Source organism: Fukomys damarensis, unplaced genomic scaffold, assembly GCF_012274545.1.
Source record: "Fukomys damarensis isolate Sample0158 unplaced genomic scaffold, DMR_v1.0_HiC HiC_scaffold_39, whole genome shotgun sequence".
NCBI classification, from domain to species: Eukaryota; Metazoa; Chordata; class Mammalia; order Rodentia; family Bathyergidae; genus Fukomys; species Fukomys damarensis.
Genome location: NW_022900951.1, coordinates 114,584,527 through 114,610,628, shown reverse-complemented (window position 1 = coordinate 114,610,628; position 26,102 = coordinate 114,584,527). Strand labels below are relative to the sequence as shown.

At 41.6% G+C, this 26,102-nt stretch overlaps 1 protein-coding gene across 3 annotated transcripts in view; it reads left to right on the top strand.

The window, feature by feature from the left end:
- Positions 1–26,102, top strand: part of Fgf13 (fibroblast growth factor 13) — a 495,594-nt gene that overhangs the window by 367,632 nt on the left and 101,860 nt on the right. The window contains exon 1 of one of the 3 annotated variants that reach the window (XM_033760329.1): positions 19,117–19,259. The exons of the other annotated variants lie outside the window; for them this stretch is intronic. Within the exon in view, the coding sequence (XP_033616220.1) occupies positions 19,232–19,259 (28 nt within the window). The 5' untranslated portion in view covers positions 19,117–19,231. Of the gene's footprint in view, positions 1–19,116; positions 19,260–26,102 lie in introns of those variants that run through there. 3 annotated transcript variants of the gene reach the window in all.

The window sequence follows — 26,102 nt, the reverse complement described above, 5'->3', positions numbered from 1 at the left end:
ATCTAGTTCTGGCATATAGCTTTCATTCAAGAAATCACCGTGCGAGTCATTGTTAGGAATAGAGTGAAGGTGAAACTCAGGCTTCTGGCCTTTGGGATTGGCAGTGACAATGGCCATCTACTGAAAGTCTTGGCCACTTTACACTTCCTAGCCTCACGATAACCCTGTACAGCCTCAGGTTATAGATGAGGAACTAAAGCTCAAATAGGTGACATAATCATCCAAAGTCACCATGCCTTTAAGTGGAAACATCATCGTATGTCTGTCTAACTCCAGAGCCTGTATTCTTTCCATTTTTCAACACTTCACATAAGCAAGTAGTACAATTGGGGCCGCACTGTGCCCTGGATTCAGCCGCAGAGTGAAGCAAGCAAGACTGCACCAGAGAGGGTTAACACTTACCCACATGTTCCTGCAGTCTTGCATGTACCACCAGTGGTTAAGAGCTGCCCAGCATCAAGACATGCAAATTGTGGCCTGTCCATTTCTCTTTGGACTCAGAGCCTGGGAATAGCTTGCTGGACCCTGGTCACTGTTCCCTACATGTCCTTGTGCCTCAGGCTATATTAGAATGCCATTCTCTCTTCTGCTTGTCCAGAGAAGCAAGTGATGAAAACAGCACACTTAAGGTGTCTGTGGGAGTAGCGCCCTGCTTTGCTTACTATTAATAGCTCCTTCTCAGCCAGTTGCCATAAATGGCATTTTATAGGGAAGGTGACCAGTTTGAAATAAGCTCTGAGGAGATGTCAGGACACCAGTATCTGTTTGGCCTGTGCAGTCGGTGTTCCTGATCTATTTCAGAAGGTTAGGAATCCTGAGACCTTGAAGCACAAGTGGTTTCATCAGATTCGTGATGTTTTCCCATGCCCTTGGCCAGGTGATCGACTATCAACCAGAAACTTGCTGCATTACTTAGGAACAAAAGCTCATGAAGACTCAGACCAACCTGCAGAGGACGCTGAGTATGGCTTATGTGAAAAAAACATATTTTCCCTTTCAGCAGTTGCTTGTTGCAGAAGAGCTGCAACTTTCCCTTTCCTACCCCATTCTTAAAGAGTTGCCGTGCAAAGAAGGGACCTACCTGCCATTTCAGCACACTTGTGTTAAAGTGTGCACAGGCCATCCTAAAATGGCAAAAAGGGGAGGGAGATGCAAACCTGTGAACATGAGTCCCTTTCAGTACTTTGAATTACTAAACAGGCAAATAATTGATTGTGGATCTATTATTTAATTTGTGTAAATGAAAGGACGGTTACAGGGGATAGAATGTATATATTGATTTTGGTTGTTCTTTAACAAAGATAAATAATTTGACTTCTGAGAGCTTTTGTGATCAAAACTCCTTTAGCTGAAAAGCCAAAGAGGGCATATCGTGCTTGATGGTGAGCTGCAGGAGCTTAGCAGTTGGAGGAGGGAGCTTGTGGTGTGCTGGGGATTCACTGACACTTCCTGCATGAAGGGAGGACAACTGGATTCACCTCGACTGTTACTTAGGGGTCACTGAGGAGAGAAGGTCTAAGGACCAGCACAGAAGAGAGCTGAGGGCTTGGGTACTGTGCACTAGAACCTAGGAGCTTTGTCTCTTATCGGGACATTGACCAGTGCCTGACCTTTTGGTTGTTGGTTGTTCTAGCTGGATTGTGTCTGGAAGACCTTGCAGGGAAAGGAATGGCCTTTGCTAGGAGAATCCCAGAAGTCAAATGTGGATGGAAGGAAAGCACACTGAGTTAGAATAAATGCAGTGTGATAGGGAAACCTAAGGTACAGCCCCTGGTCTTCCCCAGGGTGTGGTCCTCCAATTTGCACATCTAGGAGGAGCGCTGGTGGTGAAGAAGTACATGAGATGCTGCTGACATTTAGAGATTGCTCAGGATTCTTTTCCCTGCATTTGTTCCTCCCCTTCCAACATGACTTCTTTGTTTGTTTGGTTTTGTTTTTGAGACAGGGTCTCACTATGTAGTTGAGACTGCCCTGGAACTCACTATGTAGCCCAGGTTGGTCGCGAACTCACAGCGATCCTCCTGCTTCAGCCTCCCAAGTGCTGGGATTACAGGTGTGCACCACCATGCCCGGCCCTTCCAACATGACTTGGAGGAACACCCTCAGCTTCCTTATTCCCACCAAGAAAAAGCTGAGTCTCTGCATAATCAGACCTGAGCACCATGTGAAGACTGAGGTCCAGCAATCCAGTCCCTGGAGTCTACCAGACCTCAGTTCAAATCTTGCCCCTGAGACTTTTTCAGTGTACAGTCCTGGACAGGTTAATTGACCTTGCATTTTTTTTTTACCTGCTGGAAATGGGTACAATAGGATTCTCAGTGTCAGAAGGTTTCTAAAAGGAAGGAAGCAGGTAGACCAAGTAAAGCAGCAGTCACGGAACCTGGTATATAATCAGTTCTTAGTAAGTGGCCCTCATTCCCCTCTTTGTCTTCGCTCTGCCCTTGTATCTCCTTGTCCATTTCTCACTGTAGCCGTCAGCACATTGTCTTTCTTATTTGTCAAAATATTTCAGGGTCAGGGATCCTGAGTTAGACATTTTTTTCTGCCCTCCTGCCTGCCCCTTTTCCATGTCTGGGAGACTGCCAACTCTCTATTGCCTCACACACATTTATAGACCTTGTGAGCACAGTTCAGAGGGTAGCTAGATCTCCTTTCAATCCCTTGACTGACATGATGATAGAAAACAATAGAAAAATACTGATTTTTAGGTTTGCTCAGAAATGCATTGAGGTGCCACTCTGGGTTTACATTCACCTATAAATGTATATCTAATGCCTACTAATCTCAACACATTTCAAGAAGCTTAGGAGAATACTCGGTGGTAGACACCACAGGTCAAGCTCAAATGATGGGTGGGGGCAGGGACGGGGATGGAGGGGGGGTGGAGCAAGGGAAAGAGTAAAGTTGGTAGGGTGATTGAGGTATTTAAAATGTAATGTGATCTGAGTCAAACAGTGACGCCGTACACTTTCCTCAGGTAGCATGTGATTGGGTGCTGGAGCATGTGTACAGATTTCTCCTACCACCCACCTCTGCCTTCATATCAGCTTCCACAGCTCTTTGTGTGCAACACCCTGAAAGGTCTGATCACCCTGAATCACTGTGACTCCAGAAAGGGCAACCTGACTCAGGGAACCTTACTGCAGGTTGCGATGCCCAAAAAAAGGCCGCATGGAAGTCAGGGGCATAGTTCAGCCTAGAAGTAGAGAAAAGACTGGAGTGAGATAAAGATAATTGGAAGAGGGGCTTTCCAGATGGAGCATGAGGAGTATACAGTAGGAACACAAGCCTGGAGCCAGAAATATGCATGGCATGTTGGAAGGAAGGTGGGGAGGGGGATGAGCAAGACTGAGTTCAACAGAATGACTGAAAAGAAGGCTTTGCAGCCCAGATGGAGCCACGCAAGGCTATAGTCTGGCATTCAGGAAGGCTATGCTCTGCTGAATGGTTGGGGCAGGGGGACTGCAATTAGCCAAGAGAAAGAGGTTCTGTCTCAATGCTTTGCTAGCTCTCCCCATCCTAGTTAGAGACGTATGGCCCTGGCAAGGTCCTTACTTTATTTGGTCCCAGTGCTTATCTTCCTTTTGCCACAAATTGCTGGGGAAAAAGCAGAAAGGCAGCTACACTGCCTCAAGGAGTAATCATTAGCTAATGCTGCCACCTCCAGGAACCTGCTTGCTAGTAATCAGCACACAGCAGGCCTGCTTCAAACTGGCTGCCCAGGCAGGCTCCTCCCTGCCCTCACACCAGCTCCAGTGCTGGCTTGGCTTCTTCAGCCTGAAATGTGTCTGGGCAGCTGGAGAGAGGCAGAAACAGTTTCTGGAATCCGTGACTGCCAGCTGCCTTCTCTTTTCTTTATTCCAGTGGGCTTCTGTAGCAAAAGTTATCATCCGAAGGATAAGAAACCCATTGTACTCATCTGGCAGGGCTGCCATAACAAAACACTGGGTTACTTAATAGAACTATATATCTTTTCACAGTTCTGGAGATTAACATTCAATGTCAAGGTTTGGGCAGGTGTGGTTACTCCTGAGGCACTGTTCACTGCCTTGCAGATGGCTGGCTTCTTGTTGTGTCCACAGATGGGATTTCCTCTGTGCGCAGGCATCCCCGGTGTCTCTGTGTGATTGTGATCACTTCTTAGAACTCCAGTGCAGTCACATTGTATGAAGGTTCACCCCCTACCACTTGAATTCAGTCACATCTAGAATGCCCATGTCTGCAAATACAGTAACATTCTGAGGTACTGGGGCATGGGACTTCAACATCTGCATGGAGGGGTGGTGGTAATTCAATCCAAAGCACCATATATCCACTTTTGAGTGTTCCATCCTTCTTTCTCTTTCTGGGACTTTGTTTCCCCATGGTTGCTATGAATGGGCTGGAGCTAGAAGTTTAGAGATAGTGTCCCCCCAAAAAAAAACTGAGATTCTTTGAAGTACAGATGAGTTTTCAAAATAGAAATGAAAATTTGTAATGAATTGCTAACAAATAGATTTCCACCATGAAGGATTATTTCTTAATAAACCTAATGCTATGATTTTATTACAGAATTTAAACTTGCTATATGTTTTATTTGCTTATTAAATAATCATTTTAGTGCCATTCTTATGCCAGGTGGTAGGTTAAATGCAAGGGGGAAAAAGTTGAGCACATTAGAACACATTAGACCCTATTTTCTAAGTAGCGCTTGAAATTTTTGACATGTATTCCAGAAGAAATTACGGAATCCTGAGGTGTAAAATCCAGAACTGAGTTCAAACATTATTCTATTTTCAAAAATGGGTTTTTAAATGTAGAGTCTGAAAGGTTTAATTACCTATACAGAGGTCTCTGGTTTATTTATTTATTATTTTATTGATTCCTGTATTGAGGGAATATTTAAAATATCCAAGGTAGGCCAGGCAATGAACAAGGTACCGGGGCTGCTAAATGAACCAGCATGGTTCCTGCCTCACAATCTGGGGTGGATCAGAGGCTATTTTACATCATTAAATATTATGAGCATATAGTATGAAATATAGTGGAGGCTTCTAAGACCACACCAGGTTCAGTGATTCTCTAGAAGAACTTACAGGACACAGCATCTAGTTGCGCTAAGGGATATGACTTACTACATCTAGTCGATAAAAGCAAACTCAGCAAAGGGAAAAGGTGAAAGCTTGCAGTAGTCCTGTCCCAGAGCTGTCGCACAGGACATGCTTATTTTCCTCGGCAACACATGTGCCAACCCTTGTGAAATGTTGCTTACCAGGGAAACTCAATAGAGACCCAGTGGCCAGGGACTCCATGAGGGGCTGGCCACACAAGCTCTCTGCCTGGAATGCATCAAAATTCTAGATGTGCAGAAGGAAAACAAGTAGGTGTTTAGCATAAATCATATTACTTGTGTAAAACTGATTACATTTTCAGTGAGCCACTTTTATCATGCAGCAAAGTTTTCTTATCAGAGTAGGACATGTTTCCTAGCCAAGCTCCCAGATATGAGCCTCAGGTCACCTGTGAAAGCAGGCCTTTCTAAGGACAGCAGTCTCAGGTTAGTTCACTTGGAGTTGTAGTAGTGAGAGGTAGCTTCTGTACAAAGGAGCATTATCAGAAGCAGCAACAGAAGATGGAAAATACAGTAGAAGGCAAAAAGCATGGCTTACTCTAGAAATTTAAAGAAATTCCATTTGCCTGGGAGGAGGCGGCCAAAGTGTCAAATTAATAAGGTTGAAAGTCTTCGCCATGCCCGTATTCATTTGTTCACTCAAAGAATGTGTACTGAGTACCTACTCTGTGCTGGGGACATGTGAGGCACCAAGTACACAACAGAGAACCAAGCAAATGTATATGTCTTCATGGAGCCTGAATTTTAGTGCACATTATATGCATATCCATTTATTTGACGTTGTCTCTCCACTTTCAAGCAGAGCATCAACACTGAAATATATTTAGCACATTCCCGGATTGGAAGAAACACCAGAAGATATCTCCTATCCAAAACCGAAACTAGGCCTGCATGCTAGTCACCTACTGTACATACATACTAATTACTGATAAAGTAGATTTAGGAAGATGCAGCCTTTCCCTCCCTCACTCTCTCCCTTCCTCCCTCCCTCCCTCTCTCTTTCTTTCTGTATTTCTTTGTAATACTAGGAACTGAACCCTGCACTTTCACACTGAGCTATATCCCCATCTCTTTTTATGTTTTATTTTGAGGTAGCATCTCACAAAATCGCCCATGCTGGGCTTGAACTTTTGATCATCCTGCCTACACTTCCCAGAGTGCTCGGATTGTAGGTGTGTGTTTGTCATTGTATCCAGCTAAGTGGAAGCCATTTGATGATGCTTTGAGCAGAGGTCTTAATGTTTTGTCAGTCTTGGATCTAGAGATCGGAAATGCATTTCTATGCTGACAACATGATTTTCTTCTTGTTGTTGATAACAAGAGTGAGGAATGCCCTGTTAGGCACTCAGAGAGCAGTGACACACAACCAGTCCAGGAAATAGATTCATCAGCTTTGTTCAAACAAAAGAAGTATCGTAGTATCTGATCAGTTCTGATTAAGTCCACAGGAATGCTGCTGTTTAGCAGCTGGCTGCACTATTCTTGTTAACTGTTTGGTGTGGTCAACCAGATCTCATCTCAACCTTTGTTATAACACTGACAGTGGCTCTCAGCTTATCTTGATATAATTCGTGAAAGATAAATTTTATTTTCACAGGCTTAAATCTTCAATTCACATACTGCCCAGATTTGGCCACAGAACTAGAGAGATTGAGATGGTTATAGGATTCATATGGTCACGCATCTCAAAGGCTCCAATATTATTATGGCTTGGCGTTACTTATTTTCAGCTTTAGTTTCTCTTGGAACTCTGGCATACAGACAGGGTAGACATCTTCATGTCTCCACTCTAAAATCCAAAGTGCATCATAAAGCCATCAAAATGGAAAAGCATTTCTGGAACTGTGACTTCATTTCCACCCGTGCAATAAATGCAGTGTATTGCTACACATTTACTACATGCTCATATTGCAAACAAAGACAGGTAACTTTGAGTTCCTCCCTCTCTGCTGGAGGTGACTAAGAAACAGGAAGGAAAAAGAAGCCCTCCAGAGAACTAAAGCTCTCCCTAGCATTTAGCTCTGGGAAATGACAAAAATCCAAGCTATGCAAGCTATGCTGACAGAGAACAGGAAGACTGCTTAAATTCCTCAGTGCCTAGAACGGGGCCTGGGACTCAGTGTGCCTGTAATAAATATCCACTGAGCAAATGGCTGGAGTAAACACATAAACACAAAATAGGTCCTAGGGAGTGGGTGAAAAATGAAGCTAACCTGCAATATGGTCAGTTACTAGGGTACGTATTTCACATTTATGATTCTTTTCATGTTTCGGCTATAAAAAAATCATCAATAAAAATGAGTTATGGAAGGGGCCGATTCAAACATAGATACCTCTGATTTTCTCTGACAGTGAGAAATGGCCTCAGAGGAGAAATGTCTGGAAAATAAATTGTTCTCAAAAATATATTTCAGATTAAACCCATGGTCTGTGCTTGAGTCGAAACACTGTGAAGGAGTGTGTACTTCAAGGTAGTTTAAAATTGAAAGGCGTAAAAGCATGGGCTCAGGGGCCAGATAGGCCTGTATGTGAACTCCAAGAGGTCAGAGCTAGTGAGGTCTTGATTAGCACTAGCTCTTGCCACCTGTACTTTTTGATAATACACCTGGACCTGAATATGCTTGTGTGTGTATGTATAAATTATATGTACGTATGCATCTACTAATGTATGTTAATGATTTATATTATAAATATACACATATAAATTTAGAAAAGTGAGGAAAATAAATGTCATTGATGCTCCAACATGCTCCTTTTACATCCAGTTTTCTCTTCCATACCTGAAGCTCATGCATCCCGCTTTGGAGAACTCTTCTCTAGAATGCGGTTCATTATAGATGCTGATTTATTAAATGGTTTCAAATCCAGATCCTGTCATATACTGGGTGAGCCAGAGTAGGTCCTGTCTATATTCTGTGTCTTTGTTTAATCATCTGTACAACTGAGTAAAACTAATAACTATATTGGAGGGGTGCTGTGAAAAAACAACCTAATAAATGTCAATAATAATGGCTGTGATGTTGAAGATAATGAAAACAATGGCCAATGGGGATAATTCTTCAGTTTTTCGATGAAATGGTATAGCCGCTGCTCTTGTCATGTAGTTGATTATGACCATGATCCATATATTTAACTTGATATGGTGTATTCCATACACAGGTTTTTGAAGTAGGATCAGTTCCTACTGGACATTCTGTTCCAGCTTGTATGTGCATTGGTCTCTTCCTTGGGAACCAAGATCCCGTTAAGGGCAGAGACTTTTTTGTGATTTCCCTTGGTTATACCAATTTCTAGAGCAGTTACTCCTATTACTGGGCTGCCTAATGTACCTAACCTCTCCTGGGTTTCCTTCTCTGACCCCAGCCTCCCATCCTCTTGCCAATAGGCCAAATGCCCCTAGTCTGTAACACAGAACTCCTTCGCATTCTAAGTACATGATTACTTTTCTGTCTCCTACACTAAACACTAATAAAAGAGACAGTTTGTACAAATGTTCCCCACACCAGCCTACTATAGCCAACAGAGAGCCGGGGACATATTAGGCAGTCAGTCACCCATTAAAGTGTGTTGATTCACTTTTCCTTTGGACATTCCAAACTTGCTTCATATTTATCTTTCATTAAAATTCCATACTCATTTTAAAATTTATTTTGATTATGGTAAGAACACATACCATGAGACCTACCCTCCTACAGTGCGGTATTGTTAACGGTATTGTTAACTCTATTGTTAGCACTACAGTGTTGTACCTTGCACTTCCATGTTTCAACCCTTCTTGATTGTCATCAGCTTTTCCAAGCATTGCATAGTTCTTTGTAGAAGTTTAGTTTTCTGTCTTGTCCTCTAGGTGGGGTTGTTTAAAAAAGAAATGGCCTATACACTATCAAAGAACTAAGTGCTACATCAGTCTCTTGGGGCTGCCATAACAAAATAACATATTAGCTAGTGGAAATTGCCTTACAGTTCTGGATCCTAGAAGTTCAAAATCCATGTGCCATAATGATCAGTTTCTGATGAGGCCTCAGTTCCTGGCTATTTGATGACCTTTCTCCTTTGCATTCATGGAAAGCGAAAAGAGATCTCTCATGTTTTCCCTTACGATAGGGACCCTGGTCTCATCATATTAGAGTTCCACCCTTGTCACCTCATTGAACCTTAGTTATCTCCCTAAAGACTCTACCTCCAAATGCAGTCACAGTGTGGACTAGGCCCTAACATATACATGATGGGGCCTAATTGAATTCATAACAGGTACATATCCCATGGTTATCAAAACTCTGTGCAACTAATTGAAATGTTGTGTTGAAATCTCTTTAGAAGCAAGAAAAATTGGTTGTAACCAGTAAGCAATTCGCTCAGTGTCAGTTACCTTCTGTGTGAATAGGGAGGGAGGCTTGTGGAGCTGTGCAGTGCAGGTACTAGTAGAAGCCCAGAGAACCCGTGGGCTTGACAATATTTGACTTCTCTCCCTTTTCATGCCTTAGTTTACCTCTAAAGCATGGAATCGCTATGGCATGCCCAGAGGCTCTATTTTCTCTAGGTCAAGTGGACTGCTTTCTTTGAAGACTCCAGTTTTACCATTTCTAGGTACCACGCATCAAAAACCTCCCGAAGGGAGGCTTAGCTTGAAAATCAGAAACCTCAGAGGCAGTGGAGTTGACCCCATCCTTAGAAACATTCTGACTCCATCAGGCTGTGTTCCTCTGAAACGTGAGTGGAGAATACAGTGCTGGTCAGAGATGAAGACCCTGGGGAGCCCCTAAGGGGGCCACGCTGAATGATTCTATCAGTCCTGAGAAGGAAGCCTGAGCCGGGGAGACATTAGCCTGGCATGCCCTTCAAGTGTTTTGCACAAAATGCTAGTATTAAGGGACATGTGTTGGGAACAAAGGATTCTGGGGACAAACTTTTTCCACATTAAATAGGTTTGTTTTCTGTAAGCTTCATTTGAACCTTTGGCAAGCCAAATATTAATGTGCATCACCAGGAGAGGGGTGTGGAATGCAGCCTTTACCAAAATTACTGATCACAGGATGTTTTGGGGGCAGATAATCTTGGTAGCATTAGTATTTCCCAGGACTGGCTCTCAGGAATTCTCACTCTGAAAGATTTATGTAAAAAGTCATTGTTACCAGGCACGACTTGACTCAAAGAAGTCACTCAAGGCCTAGCCCTGTCATGTCCTGCTTTGTGCCATCTACTCTTCATTCCCCAAGAACACTAGGAGTGTCAGACCTCTGGGCTGTCGGGGCCACCTTCTGCTGTTTGCCTGTCTGTTTCTTAACTGACTTAGAAATCCCATAGGATTCTGCTGCCAGCCTCATCTCCCAGTTCTGTGCCTTCCGGTGGAACTAGCAGGTGTGCAGACCAGGCCCTGGGGATTGTGAGAATCTGTCTTGTTTCCAGTGGTTAGGGAAGAAACAGACTGATGAAGTCACCAGGTAGAGGAGCTTTCTCCCATATGGTACCCTGGGCAGGTACTAAGGGGGTTGCATACCAGCTATCTCACAGGAGTCTAATTTCCCTGGGCTCACTGAGCAAGCAAGAGGAAGAAAAAAAAAATCTGATCGTTATCAACTGCTTACTATTTACCATGCTCTGTACTAGGTGCTTTGCAAAAATTATGTATTTGAGTCATATAATCACCCAATGAGCTAGACACAATTTTTATATCCATCACATAAGGGAGGAAAGAGAAGTGCAAAAAGATGAAGAGGTAGGCCCAAGGAAGTGTAGCTTACAGTGAGTGGCAGAGCCAGGGTTCAAGTCTGTCTGTGTTGTCCTGCAGCCCATGCCTTTGCTCTGTGGCCTCCTTGTGGATCTGCAGAAAAAGTAGCTGCCCAGTGCACTGTGGTGGTCACATCAAAGCGTACGCTAGATAACTACAGATATCCTCATTTAACCACCTACCTAGTTAACTACTTTTGGACTTGCAGCCCTTCTTTTTTTGTACAGTTCTGTACATCTTGTTTATAGAGCCTCAGTGCCCCCCCCTTGGTACAATACACCCTGTTTATAAAGTACTGCAATTTTGGGTGATTTTACTGTACTACACACAGTACTACATGTAAAAAGTTATGCAAATAAAAGCAAAGTCATCAAGTTGGAGATTCCTTTGACCATGTTCTTTGTAATATCCATACTACATACAATTCCTCATTTAACAACCTAGTACTGTAACTGGGTCACTAATTGAGGAATGTCTGTACTTAAAAGAATCATGCCCCACCCCTCCTCTAAATCAAGAGCCAGTTGTTTTCAGGAAATGGCTTTGGTGGGATCCTCAGAGAGAACCTACAACTCTAATCTCCACTCTTACAGTAAGGTATTGATTTAGATACCTGTCATTCTTGCCTGTATCTCTTAACTGAGCTCCCTGTGTCCGGTCTTACCCCTCTTCTATCACATTGTCCATACCGCAAGCCCTGGTCACCTTTCTGAGAGCAGATTGATCCTTTCTATGATTGTGCTTGCATAAAATCAAAACTTCCAACGTTTCCTCAACATTCTCCGCCACGCTCCTTCAGTGTGTGCCAGCTGCTCCCTGTCCTCCACGCCCATTCCCTCCGTATATCTGCTGCATAATGGAGGCAAAGTGGTGACAGAGAAAGAACCTCCGTACTATCAGATGGCTCTTCAGAAAACGGAGGACCGGGCTTTAATGGGCCATTTTGCCAGCAGGCTAGTGTGGGGGTAGTTTATATAGGTCATGGGTGATCGCAGACTGCCGGACACTTTCTCACAAGTGCTGGCCTGTGACTATGATGCACATCTCCTCCTAACCATCTGTTTATGAGATTGCTCTCAGTTCTCCTTTGTCATGAATGAAGATCATTTCCTTAGGCTGTTCTTGTCACTAATTAGCTTGCCCTAGTACAGTTCCTGACATATAGCCGTTGCACAATGAACAGGTTACAGGGGCTAGCTGCCCAAAGGCCCTCCTGCAGAGATCATCAAACTCACTGGCACAAAAGAACACAAGCTTTGCCTGGTTATGGAAGACAAGGGTTCAACACATGGGCACAAGATCTTGTCTCAATGTATAGCTTTACCGCCACTTAGCCTGTGTCCATCCCAAATGTCCTCTAGTTTCAAGTGTGTTTTGTCTGGGTGGAAGTTGTTTTGTACTCTAATTAATTTGCTCCTTCTACTTTGGCCCAAAATGCCTTCTCTTCCTCACCAAAGAGCCCATCTCCTTTGGGAACAAGTGTTTGAGTTTGATGCTAAATTCAACTATTACCTGCTCTCTGAAGGCTTTTTGGTTGACTTTTGTCCTCTTTGAGTCCTAGAGCTCTAAATCTGGCACTTTTAAGAATGGCTCTGTTTGCCTTCCCCAGGTGCCTCTGAGTGCTGGACTGTGCGGCGTAACCAGGGCCTGTTTATTCCCGTGTACCAGGATCGCAGAAAAGGCCTAGTACATAGTAGGCATTGACAAAATATTTGCTGAATCAAAAAGTGAAAGGGAACCTAAAATAAGGCAAGACTTTGACATCGATTTTTAAATTGGCCAAGACGATCTTGAAAGTAAAAGAAGTGAACAGAGGCCTATAATTTGATTTTCTTCTAGCCTTGTAGTCATGATATGAATCTGGAAAAAATCTAAATATTTAATCTCTTTCTCCATAATACTACTGAGAAGAAAACAAGCGATTATTGGAGGGTGAAGTTGATGTGTTGGTAGGCATTAGCATGCAACTGAAATATGATGTTTCTCCACCAGGGGGTGCTGCAAACACAAAATAAACTTTTCCATTAATTTGTTCAGGAAGAGAGGAACTGCAGAAACCAAGAAACTTTTGTTTTCCCTGCATTGCATACACTTGTGCAAGGAATTAATAAATCTCCTGTCGTGGTTGAAAATTATGTATGCCCTGAAACAAGCTTCACTGATAGTAAGATGCAAACATAAGCGTGCATGAACACACACGTGAACGCGCGAGAGCACACACACACACACACACACACACCCCTATCACCTTTACAAGATGCAGGCATCAAATTTAAAGACATATGATCAGTGGTTCGTAAGGAATTTGATTATTAACAAATTTAGGTGCCTGCACTACAATGTCACAAGCAGAGTGGGATAAAAACGTGGCATGTTGCTTCTACCCCTGACATAGAATGGTCTATTTGAGAAGACTCATCCAAGTACCAGAGATGGGACATGAATCTGTTCTTGTTATTATCAGTGCATACACAATAGCAATGCCAGCTGTGTGCACTAATTCAGATTTATTGCTTACAAAACTGTAAGGGGCAACGCATACAAAACTCAATATTAGAAGTTGTAGTTTGTGAAATCATGTGACTTAGACAAATCAAATTTCGTCTTCAAATTCTTACTCCAGTATGTACCTCCAACATACACCTCATAAGGCCTTAGATTCTGAGTTTCTTGAACTGTCATCATGCCTATCTTCTTCTTTAGACTCCTTCTTTTAGCCAGAGGGCTCAGTGTGTTTGTGTGTGTTCTCCATATTTGTTACTCTTGCACAAAGGTCCTAGTGCATCAGAAGGACTGAGTTAATGTTTTGGAGGGTGCTTGCTTATTGATCTGTTTTCACCAAAATGCTGCCAAAAAACGTCAGGAAGGACAAGGATGCGATTACAGTGGAGGCAAGTGAATGGGCAAGAATTGACTAAGGGTAAGAGAAGAGGACTACCTTTCATTATCTGCTCACAAGGTGCCAGGCACTGGACTTTATATGAATATCTGGTTTAATTGTAATAATAATCTGAAGAGGAATGATTATCACCCCTACCCTACTACCCATCACCTGTCTTTTTGACACACGATTATGGCTCTGTGGGCAGAGTATCTGGTAGGCTGTTATTGAAGCAGGCTCCTGTGTTCCTGTGGGGGAAAGGGGTCTTCCCAAATACCCTCTCACCTCTGTAACCACCAGAGGCAATAAGAGGGAAGTACAAGCCTGGTATGGAGGTGCATACCTGTGATCCCAGCACTCTGGGAAGTTGAAGCAGAAGGGTTGCAAGTTGGAGCCCAGCCCAGGCAAGTTAGTGACTTATTAATACCATGTCTCAAATTTTTTAAAAAAAGAATTGAAAAAGAACCTGGGGATGTAGCTGAGTGCAAAGGCCCTGGGTTCAACCCCCAGTACCACGAGAAGTGTGTGTGTGTTGGTGGTGGTGAGGTAGGGGGTTGTGATGAAAAGCAGTGGAGAGTTCCGGTCTTCTGACTGGTGTGAGGAAGGCCCTGTGTGACACGATGCTTCTTTTCCTCACTCAGACTCTTTAATATTGTGGGAGATGCTTGACTTGGGCAGGGCTGACAGATTAGAGTAGTTGGATTTATGGAGAATTCTCTATGGAGGAGAGACAAAGACTCATGAAAACTTTCTGCTGGGAGAAACTGTCAGCCATATCTAGTTAGCCCACCAGGCAAGATTTTGAAATCCCTGATAGCTTTCCAGCCAGCGGCTGGTTGTGTGACCTAGGACCAGGAACTCTGCCCCTAGCTATGGTTTCTTCATCTGCCAAAGGGAGAAGACTACAAAAAAGAGAAACTTCAAGATTGCTCAAATGAGAAAAGCACGTACTCCTGGAGCATACTAAGATTTCTTTGTTTCTCTTATTGTTTTTTAAAATAGATTTTGTACTTTTTAAACGTTTTTGTATTTTTTAAAAGTGACTTTCTTTTCTAAGGCAGTTTTAGGTTCACAGCAAAGCTGGTGTGTGCACATTGGCATCGCTAACCAGATATTTTGTCTGGTGTTATGGTCTATGATACAGGGTCTCATTCTGTAGTCAGGCTGACCTTGAACTCAGTTTGTGCCCAGGCTGGCCTCAAATTCCTAATCGTCCTGCCTTAGCCTCCAGAATGCTGGAATTACAGGAGTTTGCCCCCACGCTCAGAAGTGCATTGGTTATAATAGTCAGCCTATGTGGATGCATCATTTTCACCCGCTAATTGTGCTCTGCCTGTTCATCTTCCCTCTTCCCAACCCCCACCAACCACTGATATTTTTCTTGTCTCTGTAGTTGTGCTTGATCTGGAATGTCTTACAGTTAACTTAGCAATATGCATTTAAGCTTCCTCCATGTCTTGTCATGACCAGATAGCTCATTTCTTTTCTTTTCTTTTCTTTTCTTTTTTTTTAGTGCCTAATAATGTTCCCTTGTCTGGATGTGACATAATTTGTTTACCCATTTGCCTACTGAAGGACACCTTGGTTGCTTCCAGGTTTGGGCAATTATAAAATCACTCTAAACACTCATGGGAAGGAGGTGATGCAAAGATATTGGATTTCAACTCATTGCTTTTTATGAAAAGTGGATCTATGCTTACTCTCATAAATTCCTCCCTTCCGTAACTTGTCCCTAAGGTGAGGGACCAGTGCAGCCAACATGCCCAATTTGTAGCAAATTGCTCTTATTAATTAGCCAAGAAACTGTGGTGGCACAGCAAGTAAACACTGTAGTACAAATCTGTTTACATCAGCTTCTGAGGACATTTTAAAACAATTAAACTATCAAGGCGACCGGGAGACAAAGCTTTGCATTTTAATGGGAAATGATTAAATCTCAGGGATTATTGCTTTTGATGTGTCTGGGCTCTAAGAAGAGGGCAGAGTATTGATTAAGGCCTCCAGGAAGGCAGGAAGCTTGCTTGGGCTGCTTGACCACAAAGCAATGAAAGCTTGGAGTCCTGCATCCTCTTGGGCTGGGATTAAAGGCCACCTGCCCGAGAGTTAACTAGATTTGTCAATTGTCTTTAGTTAGACTCTGCCTGTAGGGACAGATGATGGAATGTGAACTTCAGAGGTGTAATATTGTCTGATTTGCAGGGAGAGGGCATTGAGACTGATGGCACAATTAGAAAAGGATGAGTGACAGTGGTTATTCTAAGGGGTTAAACCAATTGCATGTAGTCACTGCTTGTGTCAACTAATGCAAAACTACATTCTACCACCTATGAATGTGTATATGCTCCACTTATGGCAGCCTGTCTCTGACTTCAAGTGCGTTCGCCATTTAGGATACACCTTTCACCACTGATTATTTACAAGTGCTTGTTAGATCACACTTGGTCCTTGCCCTCGAGCCACTCACAGTCCAGTAAAGTAGGGATCATGTAAATACCTGAATGCAGCCACACTTAATGGTATAACAATATAAGTTTTTGTTGGGTACAGTGAGGGGACCGAAGAAGCCACTGTCAACTTGAGAGGTATGGAGAGGCTGGCAGAAAAATCTTCCTAGACCTGAAAGGGTAATAGGGTCATAGGTAATATCTTGGGTAAGTGAAGGTATGGAAGAACCTTGTATATTCAGCCAACTTATGCTGGTCCTATGGAGTTGCAGGTAGTACCTTGAGCCGAGGGTTTCCTTCTGCACAAACCTGAACCCCTGGTAGTTTTTAAAGAGTGGAGGACTTTTGTCCTAAGGTACAGAAACTGAAATCAATCAAGCAATGATGAAATCATTGAAATATATCACCACCTAAGGCTAAGTATAGCAGGTGAGTGTTACCATTCCAATGCCGTTGTGTTGCTTATAATCCTCCCATGTGTCACACTACCCAAGACTATGCTCATTGGGGAACAAGACTCTTGCTTCCAAATTGCAAATACTTTTGTGAAAAGTGACAGTGCATTTTTAAATCAGATTGCTCTCCTTCATACTACCGAACCAAGGCCAGGTACATGGAGGACTAGGAGAATAGGGCAACCCTGAATGCAAGAGAAGGTAGGAGCATGGGGTCCCAAGGAGGCAGTGGTTGCTCATACACTGCCATTAGAGGCAGCTAGAGAGCAGCACAAAGGCCCTGGGTAGCTGGGGATTGGTTTAGGGAAAAGGAGAGAATGGGTAGCAGAACTACATTTCACTTGCCTTGCAGTTTGGCTTTGTGTCAGCCCTCAGTTTGTTTATTTCTGTGCCGTCTAGACATGAGAAGACAGAGCTGCCTCAATCCTTTCTCCACTGCACTGACAAGTACAGCCCCTGCAGAGCCATTATAAGAAGTTGTGGCACAGCTGAAAGACTGAATCTCTTGATCAGACCTGATAAGACCACTCAAATAGAGATAACTTAATTTTGTCCCTTGGGAAATGCCTATTTTAAAGAGCTCTTACACTGGCCAAAAGAAGCTGCCTCCATATTAGGGTTTTCTATTTTTGTTTGAAGGAAGTTGGCATCTTTCCTGTGTAAGGAGTTCACTGAAACCTAAATTCTTCCATTAGCCATTTTGGTTTGCAAACAGGGATCTGAGCATATGCGAGCATGGGCCTGATGACCTGAGCACTGGCTTGGCTTCCCAGTCAAAGGACATTGGGGAAGACCCCACGGTCACACTCTCAAGCTGATCATCTCTTCCTGTTAAGCATGATTGGCTATTGAGCAAATAAATGGTTTTCAAAAAGGGACAGAACTGACTATATAATTGTCAGGGTTTGGTGTGAAATGAAAATGCAAAACATCTTGTTTAAAAAGTGTTGAGGAAGGATGGGGGATTTAGCTCAGTGCTTCCGCCACCTTACTCGCAAGTTCAAGGTCCCGAGTTCGATCCCCGGTACCAAAACAAAAAAAAAAAGAAAAAAGCGTGTTGAGGAATTTTTAAACAGTGATAGCACAGCATTAAACCAAGTGCAGGGCCCTTCTCAGAGCAGTCCTTGTGTCACCTCACAGGTCTCATACCTCCATGACATCTGCCCTGCTGAGGAACAGCTCTCCTAGACTCTTGGTTTTTAAGGTTTCCTGATGTTCAGATCCCCAGTCTGTGGATAGCTGGTGGGCAGTAGGAGAGGGTATTTTTTTATGTCAGGGCAAACCAAATTTTCTCCATCCTCTGCCTCCTGCTGAAATCCCATCATTAGAGCTCAACCAGTTCTGCTGGAGGCTGAATCCCTTTGGGAGGGGCTAACATTTGCAGCTGTGGTCTGCTACACTCCTAGTGTTGGATGGAAAAGTGGAGGGAGTACAAGGCAATTGTGATTATGCTCAGAAGCTTAAAGAAAAAAATATGTAAGTTCATGGAATGCTTTTGAATATACATAATCTTTCTTCCCGTATAGTACTGAATATAGGTGGTGGGGCTCCATAAATACAACTCCCTGTGGGTGTCAGTAATTCTTCAATATTCACTGATAGTGACAATATTCAGAACTTGAGACAGATTTCCTTTCTCGGTGACTCAAGGGAAGTTTTCCCAGAGCCACACAGAAGGAGAATCCAATCTGTTCAATAGAAAAGACTCATTTGCTCCCAGAATAATTTAAATTTCCATTTCTATTTGCATTTTTAACCAAAATAGTGGATCTTCCATAAAGCAAAAATAAAAAGAACGGCAATTTGGTTTGAGGTTTTGCTTTTCCTTAAAAATTTCATTCCTATATTAACACTATTGAGCTCTTCAGTAATGTGTATGATACAATACTAGAATAGGCTATTTCTTGCCTTTTGTTCCAATTAGCTGAAAGCCTTTTTAGAGGTGGCTAGTAGATTCTCTGAATTTTTAACAAAGGACTCTGATAAGAAAGTGTATTTTTTTAGACAAAGAACTGAAAGTTCAGATAGAATTTCAACATTTTACAAGTAATTGTTTCAGAGGATTGAGTAACAGTAATTCTTGCAAATGTCTAGTTTACTTGTAGCATTTTCTATTCATCAATAATTCAATTTCAAAATAAAAGACACATTTCTACATCCCCAAAGCTACTGGGGAGCCTTGCAGACTACAAGGTTCCTGACTGTGGGAGAAACATCTACCCAATAAGACAACTCGAAACCAAAACTCTGGCTGAAGGATCCTGTTACAGACCATTTTTCGTAATTCTAGAAGGCAAAATAAAATTTTATGCTTGGAAATAATAAGTTTAGGCAAATAGTATGAGCAAAGCTTGCATCTGCATCCAAGCAGTGGTCTGATTACTGCCAGTACAATACTGCTACATGATGAATCATTAATGATCTGTGAGAGTCATAATGGTCTGTCACTAATGCCCATTAATGATCTCTCTATACCGCGAGTATGGGCTTGATGTTTCTGGCCAGTACCTTGGAGAATACTTTAGATATGCCTTAAACTTTCTCTGATCGCACTCTCTGTCTGCTCCAAATGTAGACAGCAATTGTCTGGGTAGGTCCAGCTCATAAAGAAGCATGGCTTTGTTAAGGAAATCGTATTCAGGTAAGATTTATTTAAGTAATGTTTTTGAAGGACATGGATTTGACAGCTTGTCCTGGACTTGGTGGTTTTGTAGAAATTAACAAATTTATGCTGGGGATATTTCTATTGAGATCTTTGTTCTTTGCAGCTGGGACAGGGGCTCTTGTACCCTGTAATCCATGATGTTTGCCTACTGAATTTAGACTCTTTGAAAAATGCACCCTTTGTTTTGTTTTAAGATACTGTTATTGAAAAGTAAACATGTATATCTATTTATACTTCTGTTTGTATTTAGAAAATGGTGCACTGATTCAAAAGTCATTTCCTACCTCTAGATTTGCCTTAACTTTATGCATACAACAGAAAAGCTCATTCTAATTTCTGAAAGACTAAATGAAAATAGGTAATTGTAATTGGCTTTAAATGTGTATACTTTTCGTTTGGTGAAAAGAAAGAAAGAAGATATATCAGTGCTACAGCAAAGAGGATGCAATCACACATTAATCCTGAGAATTGTATTAGGGAAATTGCCGAAGATGGGCACTCGGTAATGTCTTTGGGGAAGTAGGAGAGGATGTGTTCCTCCATGGCGGCAAGGGAGATGCCGCAGATTGCTAGCTAAGGGAACCAACGCCCTACCGCCTGGGGCTCCTGGAGAAAAACAGAGAGAAGGTTTCTGGAGCCAGCGGCCAGTTTTGAGCACCTTTGAAAATAGCAGGACAGGGATTCTTTTGGAGAGTGTTAAAGTCACTCTGCTGGCTACTTTTTGATGGGAAATTTTAACATGTAGTTAAATGGAAAAAAATGGCATCATTTCTCGGAAAAGTTTTTGCCAGTCCTCACATGATCTGAATACAATAACATCATCAAGTAAATACTTTCATTGAAATCCTTTGCACTTTCTTTATCATTGAGCTTGAAGAGAATCTAGGCAATGCTAACCTCTTTAAATGTTTCATTTTGTGAGAACATTTTTGTTCAGATGAGTGATTACTCATTGCCATTTTTTATTTCTTCAAAACCCTCTCCACTGCTCTAAAACTGCTGAGTAGCATGTGTGTATGCGTATAATTAACTGGAACTAATAGACCTTCTCAGAGTACTTTACAGGACCTTTTGGGCTACTTGGAGTGGTCCTAGAGCAACCCCAAATGGTTGGGATTGATCTGTATTGTAACATTGGCATTTTTTGGCTATTTTGAATTGATCTTCTTGCAAAAGAGAGAACAAGGCTCACCTGAAAGGTTAGAGCAGCAGAGATGATAGCAGTGATGAGGATCATTACAGAATTGGACTGTATTCCCATAATTCATGTTTCTTATAAACCCGCTAGAATTTTCACCTACCCATCTTTATTAAAGGAAAGAGCAATAGATTCTATGCTCCTAAACTATGGATACAGTATATACAGCTGAAACATTTATTTCCATCACTGTACATAGTAATTGGGTACAGTGCGTACATTGATTCTTTGCTGAATAATATCTGTGACACAGGTAACTGCCATCAAACAAATATTAATTCGAAATGATCACATTGCCTTCCAAGCTGTTGGGTTAGATTCAGGCACAAAACAACTTTATGCTTACAAAAGACTTCTAGATTGACTGATGGAATGTTATAAATAGACAAGTCCATTTTAGTAGATGTATGCTCATGGGAAAGCTAGCCCCTTTGTGGCAATGAATGCAAAATATGGGACAGAGCAGCCCTGACTGAAGATGCTGCAGGTGTTCCTCTTTGAAAGGAATATTAAAAGAACCTGATGCTATGTAGGCTAGGCTCTCAGTTCATGGTAGAATAATGCAAATTAGACCAGGAGAGAGGCTGATGCAATCAGAGAATAGCAAGTCCCAAGAAAGGTGAGGTAGTTTATCTCATTGACTTCAAACAGGAAAATGCTTCACCCCTTATGTTCAAATTTATAAAGCTAGCCCAGCCACTGCACCTGCAAACTCTGTAAAGAATTCATTTCAACAGCAATCAAGGCAGCAACATTCACCTTAAGTCTTGCCTCTCATCTGGTCCTTAGGGAAGCAGAGGGACAGACAATAACTGTGTTTGTGTAAGCCTTCACAGCCTGGAAGCTCTCATAATCTTGCTTGTGTAAATTAAGGAGCTCGAGTTTCATTAGTCTGTACGTTTGGTCTTATTTCTTTTTTGGGTTTTTTGTTTGTTTGCTTTTTGAGAGAGGGTCTCACTATGTAGTTGAGACTGACTTGGAACTCACTGTGTAGCCCAGGCTGGTCTCGAACTCACAGCAATCCTCCTGCCTCAGCCTCCCAAGTGCTGGGATTACAGGCGTTCTCCAGCACACCTGGCTTGTTTGGTCTTATTTTTAACAAACAGAGTTTTGGCTCACCCACTTACTTCTCCAAGTGTTTTTCTCCTTGCCTTGCTGCCTTCTCCTTTCTGTGCCTTTCAGCTTGTCAAGGTCCTCTTGTGTTCCTTTCTGTTTCTGGCTGGTTATGGCCCTTGTATTCAGTTGCCATTCTTACATCTGCCTAATTGTCTACTTAGCATATTGGCTCAGAATATCCAAAATACAGAGCACATGAAGGCAGATTTCCCTCTATTAGGGGACTGTAGCAAATAATACATTTAAAATCATTTTTCTTAGCTGTGGGCACTTAGTAAATGATAGATTTATTCTTTTTGATCAACAATTCCTTAGTCCATTTTCAAAGGATGTGGGTATGTAGTTTCAGGCGTCCATAGGTCACTCATTTCGGACATCAAGACTGTTGTCACCTAGGCCGTGCCTCAAAGTGCCTTCCTGTAACTTGCATCCTGACTGCCTGGCTCCCAGTTTGAGCTCACTACAACACTCAGTGTTTTTGAGTGATTACATCGTTTCCGAATGACTGTATAGAACACTGAAAATATTTCATTGTATTTTCTTTGGGAAATTATTAAACAAGCTGTGCTAATCTTATAAAGAAAACCCCAAATGGCCTTTAGAACTTATAATTGAAGTCCATATTTACCTTTTCACCATTTGCTTTAGAAACTGAAGGCTTTGGACAGAGTTGGCAATACTGTTGGAAGTGGTAGGCCAATTCATCCAAGCAGCTGAGCTCTGGTAAAGGAAGGCGAGTACCCACAGGAAATGCATGCTTCCTGGGTAGAATGAATTCTCTAAGATCTCTTGGAATCCCAGTCTCCTGAGAGAAAAATGAACATACCATAACTTTCCTTTCAATTTTAGCAGTGTCACTGGGCATAACCTACAAGTTTAGGCATATTTCAATTGGTAATACAAGTATACCTTGCTTTATACAATAAGATTGTTTCCAGAAAATTATATATGAATTGGGTAGCATTTGAATATGCAGTAAGAACAGGAGCCTTTTTGTGAGTGTTTCTATAAAGTGAAGCTTTCTTATATTACAGACATATTGAAAATATCACTCTTGAATCTCTCCATTTAAAAGTCTCGATTTTTTTAATTACCAGAATGAAAACAAGACATCTATATTCTGTTCATGAGGAATTATTTGGCCAGGGCTTGCTAAGCAAAAGTACATTTTATTCTAATGATGCTTCATTTGTGAGAAGTCTAAAAATGATTACATTTAAATCTGCTTACTTTTGTTTTGCAGGTTTGGCAATAGTGTTCCTTACTATTCAGCAGCTATTATCTGATTTGACACAGTTTTCAGAGACTTTCCAAAAGGGAGTTGTCAATGACAGGAATGGCCATGTATGTGTTTAATAGGGCAAGTAAATATCTTCTGGACCCAGGACTATTATGTGTTGCCCATAGAAATTCCTAATGTTCATTTCAAGAGACTACTGTGGTGTTCAAATACTAGCTCTTTCCCAACACACTCCACTGTTCACCTTGTGCTCAGAGGACTAAGAGTTACAGTTAATGGGCTTCTCTTTGAAGGGCAGACTGGATGCATATACCAGGTCTCTAGAAGACGCAGAGTTGAAGATGTTTGCTAAGAACCCCTCCTTTTTTCCTTTGTGATGTGCATGCATCTCTGTGTAAATGCCAAATATAACAGTATTCTTTGTAATGTGCATTGTTCCTCTTGGGCTTACCTGCAGAGCTGAGTAAGAAAAATACAGTTTTTTCAGCTCTAATACTAATCAATATAATGGAGTCCAAATAAAGCCTCCAAATGTCATTGTGAACCTCAATCCTATCAACACTGAATTAAGAAACACCTGGTGTTTCTGCCTCGGAGTCTGCTGACCACAGGCTGAATCCCCTGAAAGTGAGAGCTAAATTAAACTTCTCCTTTAAATTGTGGGGTTTGGCATTGCTTCCAGCGGCAGGAAAGCAGACTCATATAGCCATATTCATCATGTTCTTTTCTTATATACAAACCTTTTCTGGCTCTACTTTGAATGCTAACCAAATGAAGGCAGAGATGGTTGACTTGATTCTGTAAGCAAAGCCCATAACCATCTGACTCATCACATTTTTCTAGTTATACCTCCTTCCTTCTTTCCATAGTAGCACTTCTTTAGCCTGACTCTTCCATTGGTTCTACAGGATTTGTCCAACTCATTAATGTGCACTCTACACAGTTCCCTCCCTGTGATGTGCTAGCTACTGAGGCAGGTGCCCAGATGGAAAAGCCATAGACCTTGCCTGCCAGGAGGATACAGTCTGGTTGCCCACTTAGCTTGCACCAGACACACTGTGGTGAGTACATTAATTAAAACGCAAAAAGCCACAGGGGAACAGGATTAGGACACAAAATGCCTTCTGCTGGCTGGATTTGAGAGGGCCTCATTGAGGAGGTATAATTTCATTGGGGAATTAAATGTATGGAACTTTGGCTCTTGTCCTTGATGTGCCAGTCTTATCCCTCCAACCAAATAAAATTTCTCCCTAACCCTAGAAATCTCATAATATTTCCTGGCTAAACCATAACATAAATCATAACATTCCTCCTAAAAAGCCCTCGTGTTGTACTTAACATTTGCAAGGGAATATATTTAATACGTGACACATAATTTATATAATAATTTTATAATATCCACCCAAAAAGTCAAACGAAGAGGAGTGCAAGAGCTAGTGAAGTTTACAGTCACTCACTGGGAGCTTAGTCCACGCCTTAATATAGTCTCCTGGCAATGTAAACTGCACCACATACAAGATGCGAGATCCTTTGTCCTCTTTCATTCACTCAACAATTATGCAAAACACTTGCTACATTTCAGGCACAATGCTAGCTTTTAGGTTTGTAGTACTGCAGAGAACATGGGTTATATGCCCTAGAAGCAACTTAAGCAGGTTTTTTGGTGCCTTTCTCCAGGTGACATCATAACCCTGTCCTATATGTCATAATACTCAAAAAACAAAGGAAAGTGGATCCAGGAATAAGAAATCTGGTTCTTTTTTTTTTCTTTCCACAATATTTCATTCTCTAAGTACGTGATCCATTTGATCCTGCTTTTGGTCGAAAGCTTCTTTACTCCTCTTCATTAAGAACAGGAGGCTTAAATAATTGCCCTAATGCTTAGATTGTGTGACCAGGAAATAGGAGCTAACATTAGTTAGGCACCAACTGTAGGCCAGTCCGCAGCTTAAGTACTCCACAGATGGAGCTCTCAGTCTTATAATACTGGGAGCACTGAAGCTCAGATAGGTTAAATGACTTAGCCAGGTTCCCAGGTTAATGAACACTGGAGCCATCTTTAAAGCACATGTAAAGCTATACTATCTCACGTATAAACTTTTGGCAAATAATTGAATTATTGATTGTCTGATTGTTACCATTATGATTGATGTTTGTTTATTAAAATTCCAGTGTAAGTAGTTGCTAGTTTTTGGTTACCTACAAGGTTGAACAGATATCTTTATGTTTCTAATGGCAATTGTGTGAAAGCTTTATGCTTAGTAAAAGCAAAGCTGTTGTTTTGATGCGATACATCTTACTTTCCTCAAACATTGTTACATGACTACTTGCTGTCACTTCATGTGAATATCATAGCAAGATTCAGAATCTCAGTTAAAGTTATGGTTTCTGTAAGATGCTCAAAGTTTGAAAAGTTAATGTCAACTCATCTCAATAAAATAAGATAATCTGATTTTATAGACATGTGAAAGCTGACTCATAACACTCATAACTCATGAAAATATCCAAAATCACATTTCAAGCATTAGAGTCAATGTTGTCTAACTATATTACTTCTATACAGTAAAATTCTGTATCCTGGCCTAAAAATTCTGTAACCCAGCTGTTCCAAAACTTTAGCATGTGCCATCAGTATCTTCTGTGAAACTGGTTAAAATTGGAGATTCCAAGATGAGTTGGTGGGAACCCAAGAATCTACATTTAATAAGCACTCCATGTGATTCTGGTACAGGAATACCATATGTATCATCCCTAGAAATCTCCTATAAGGCTTCATCTCCACTGATGTATCTCTTAGCAGTGTTTTTCATTCTTCCCTCACCAGCCTCAACCACTAGCATACAAGAAGTTGAGCGTACATTGCTTTTTAAAGTTGTTTTGCTATTTATGTATAATTTCAGTACAGTAAAGTGCTCAGATGTTAAGTCAGTTGGATCAGCTTGAAAAATGCACATACTTATGCAATCTATTCCTGTATCAAGATAGAGATTTTGCTAGAATCATAAAGTTTTCTTATGCCCTTCTTCTTAGCCAGTGTCCCTCGACAGCTAAAATAAGCTTATTTCTATCACAATAGGTTAGTTTCCCCTACTTCATATAAATGGAAACATTACAGTATATGCTTTTTTTGTTGGTGTCTGTCTCCTTTCACCAAGAATGTTTTACAGTTCATCCATGTTTCGATATGTACCAGTAAGTCTTTACATTTCATTGCTGAGTAGCAGTCCATTGCACAAATATGCTAGTTGGTTTATCTGTTCACACA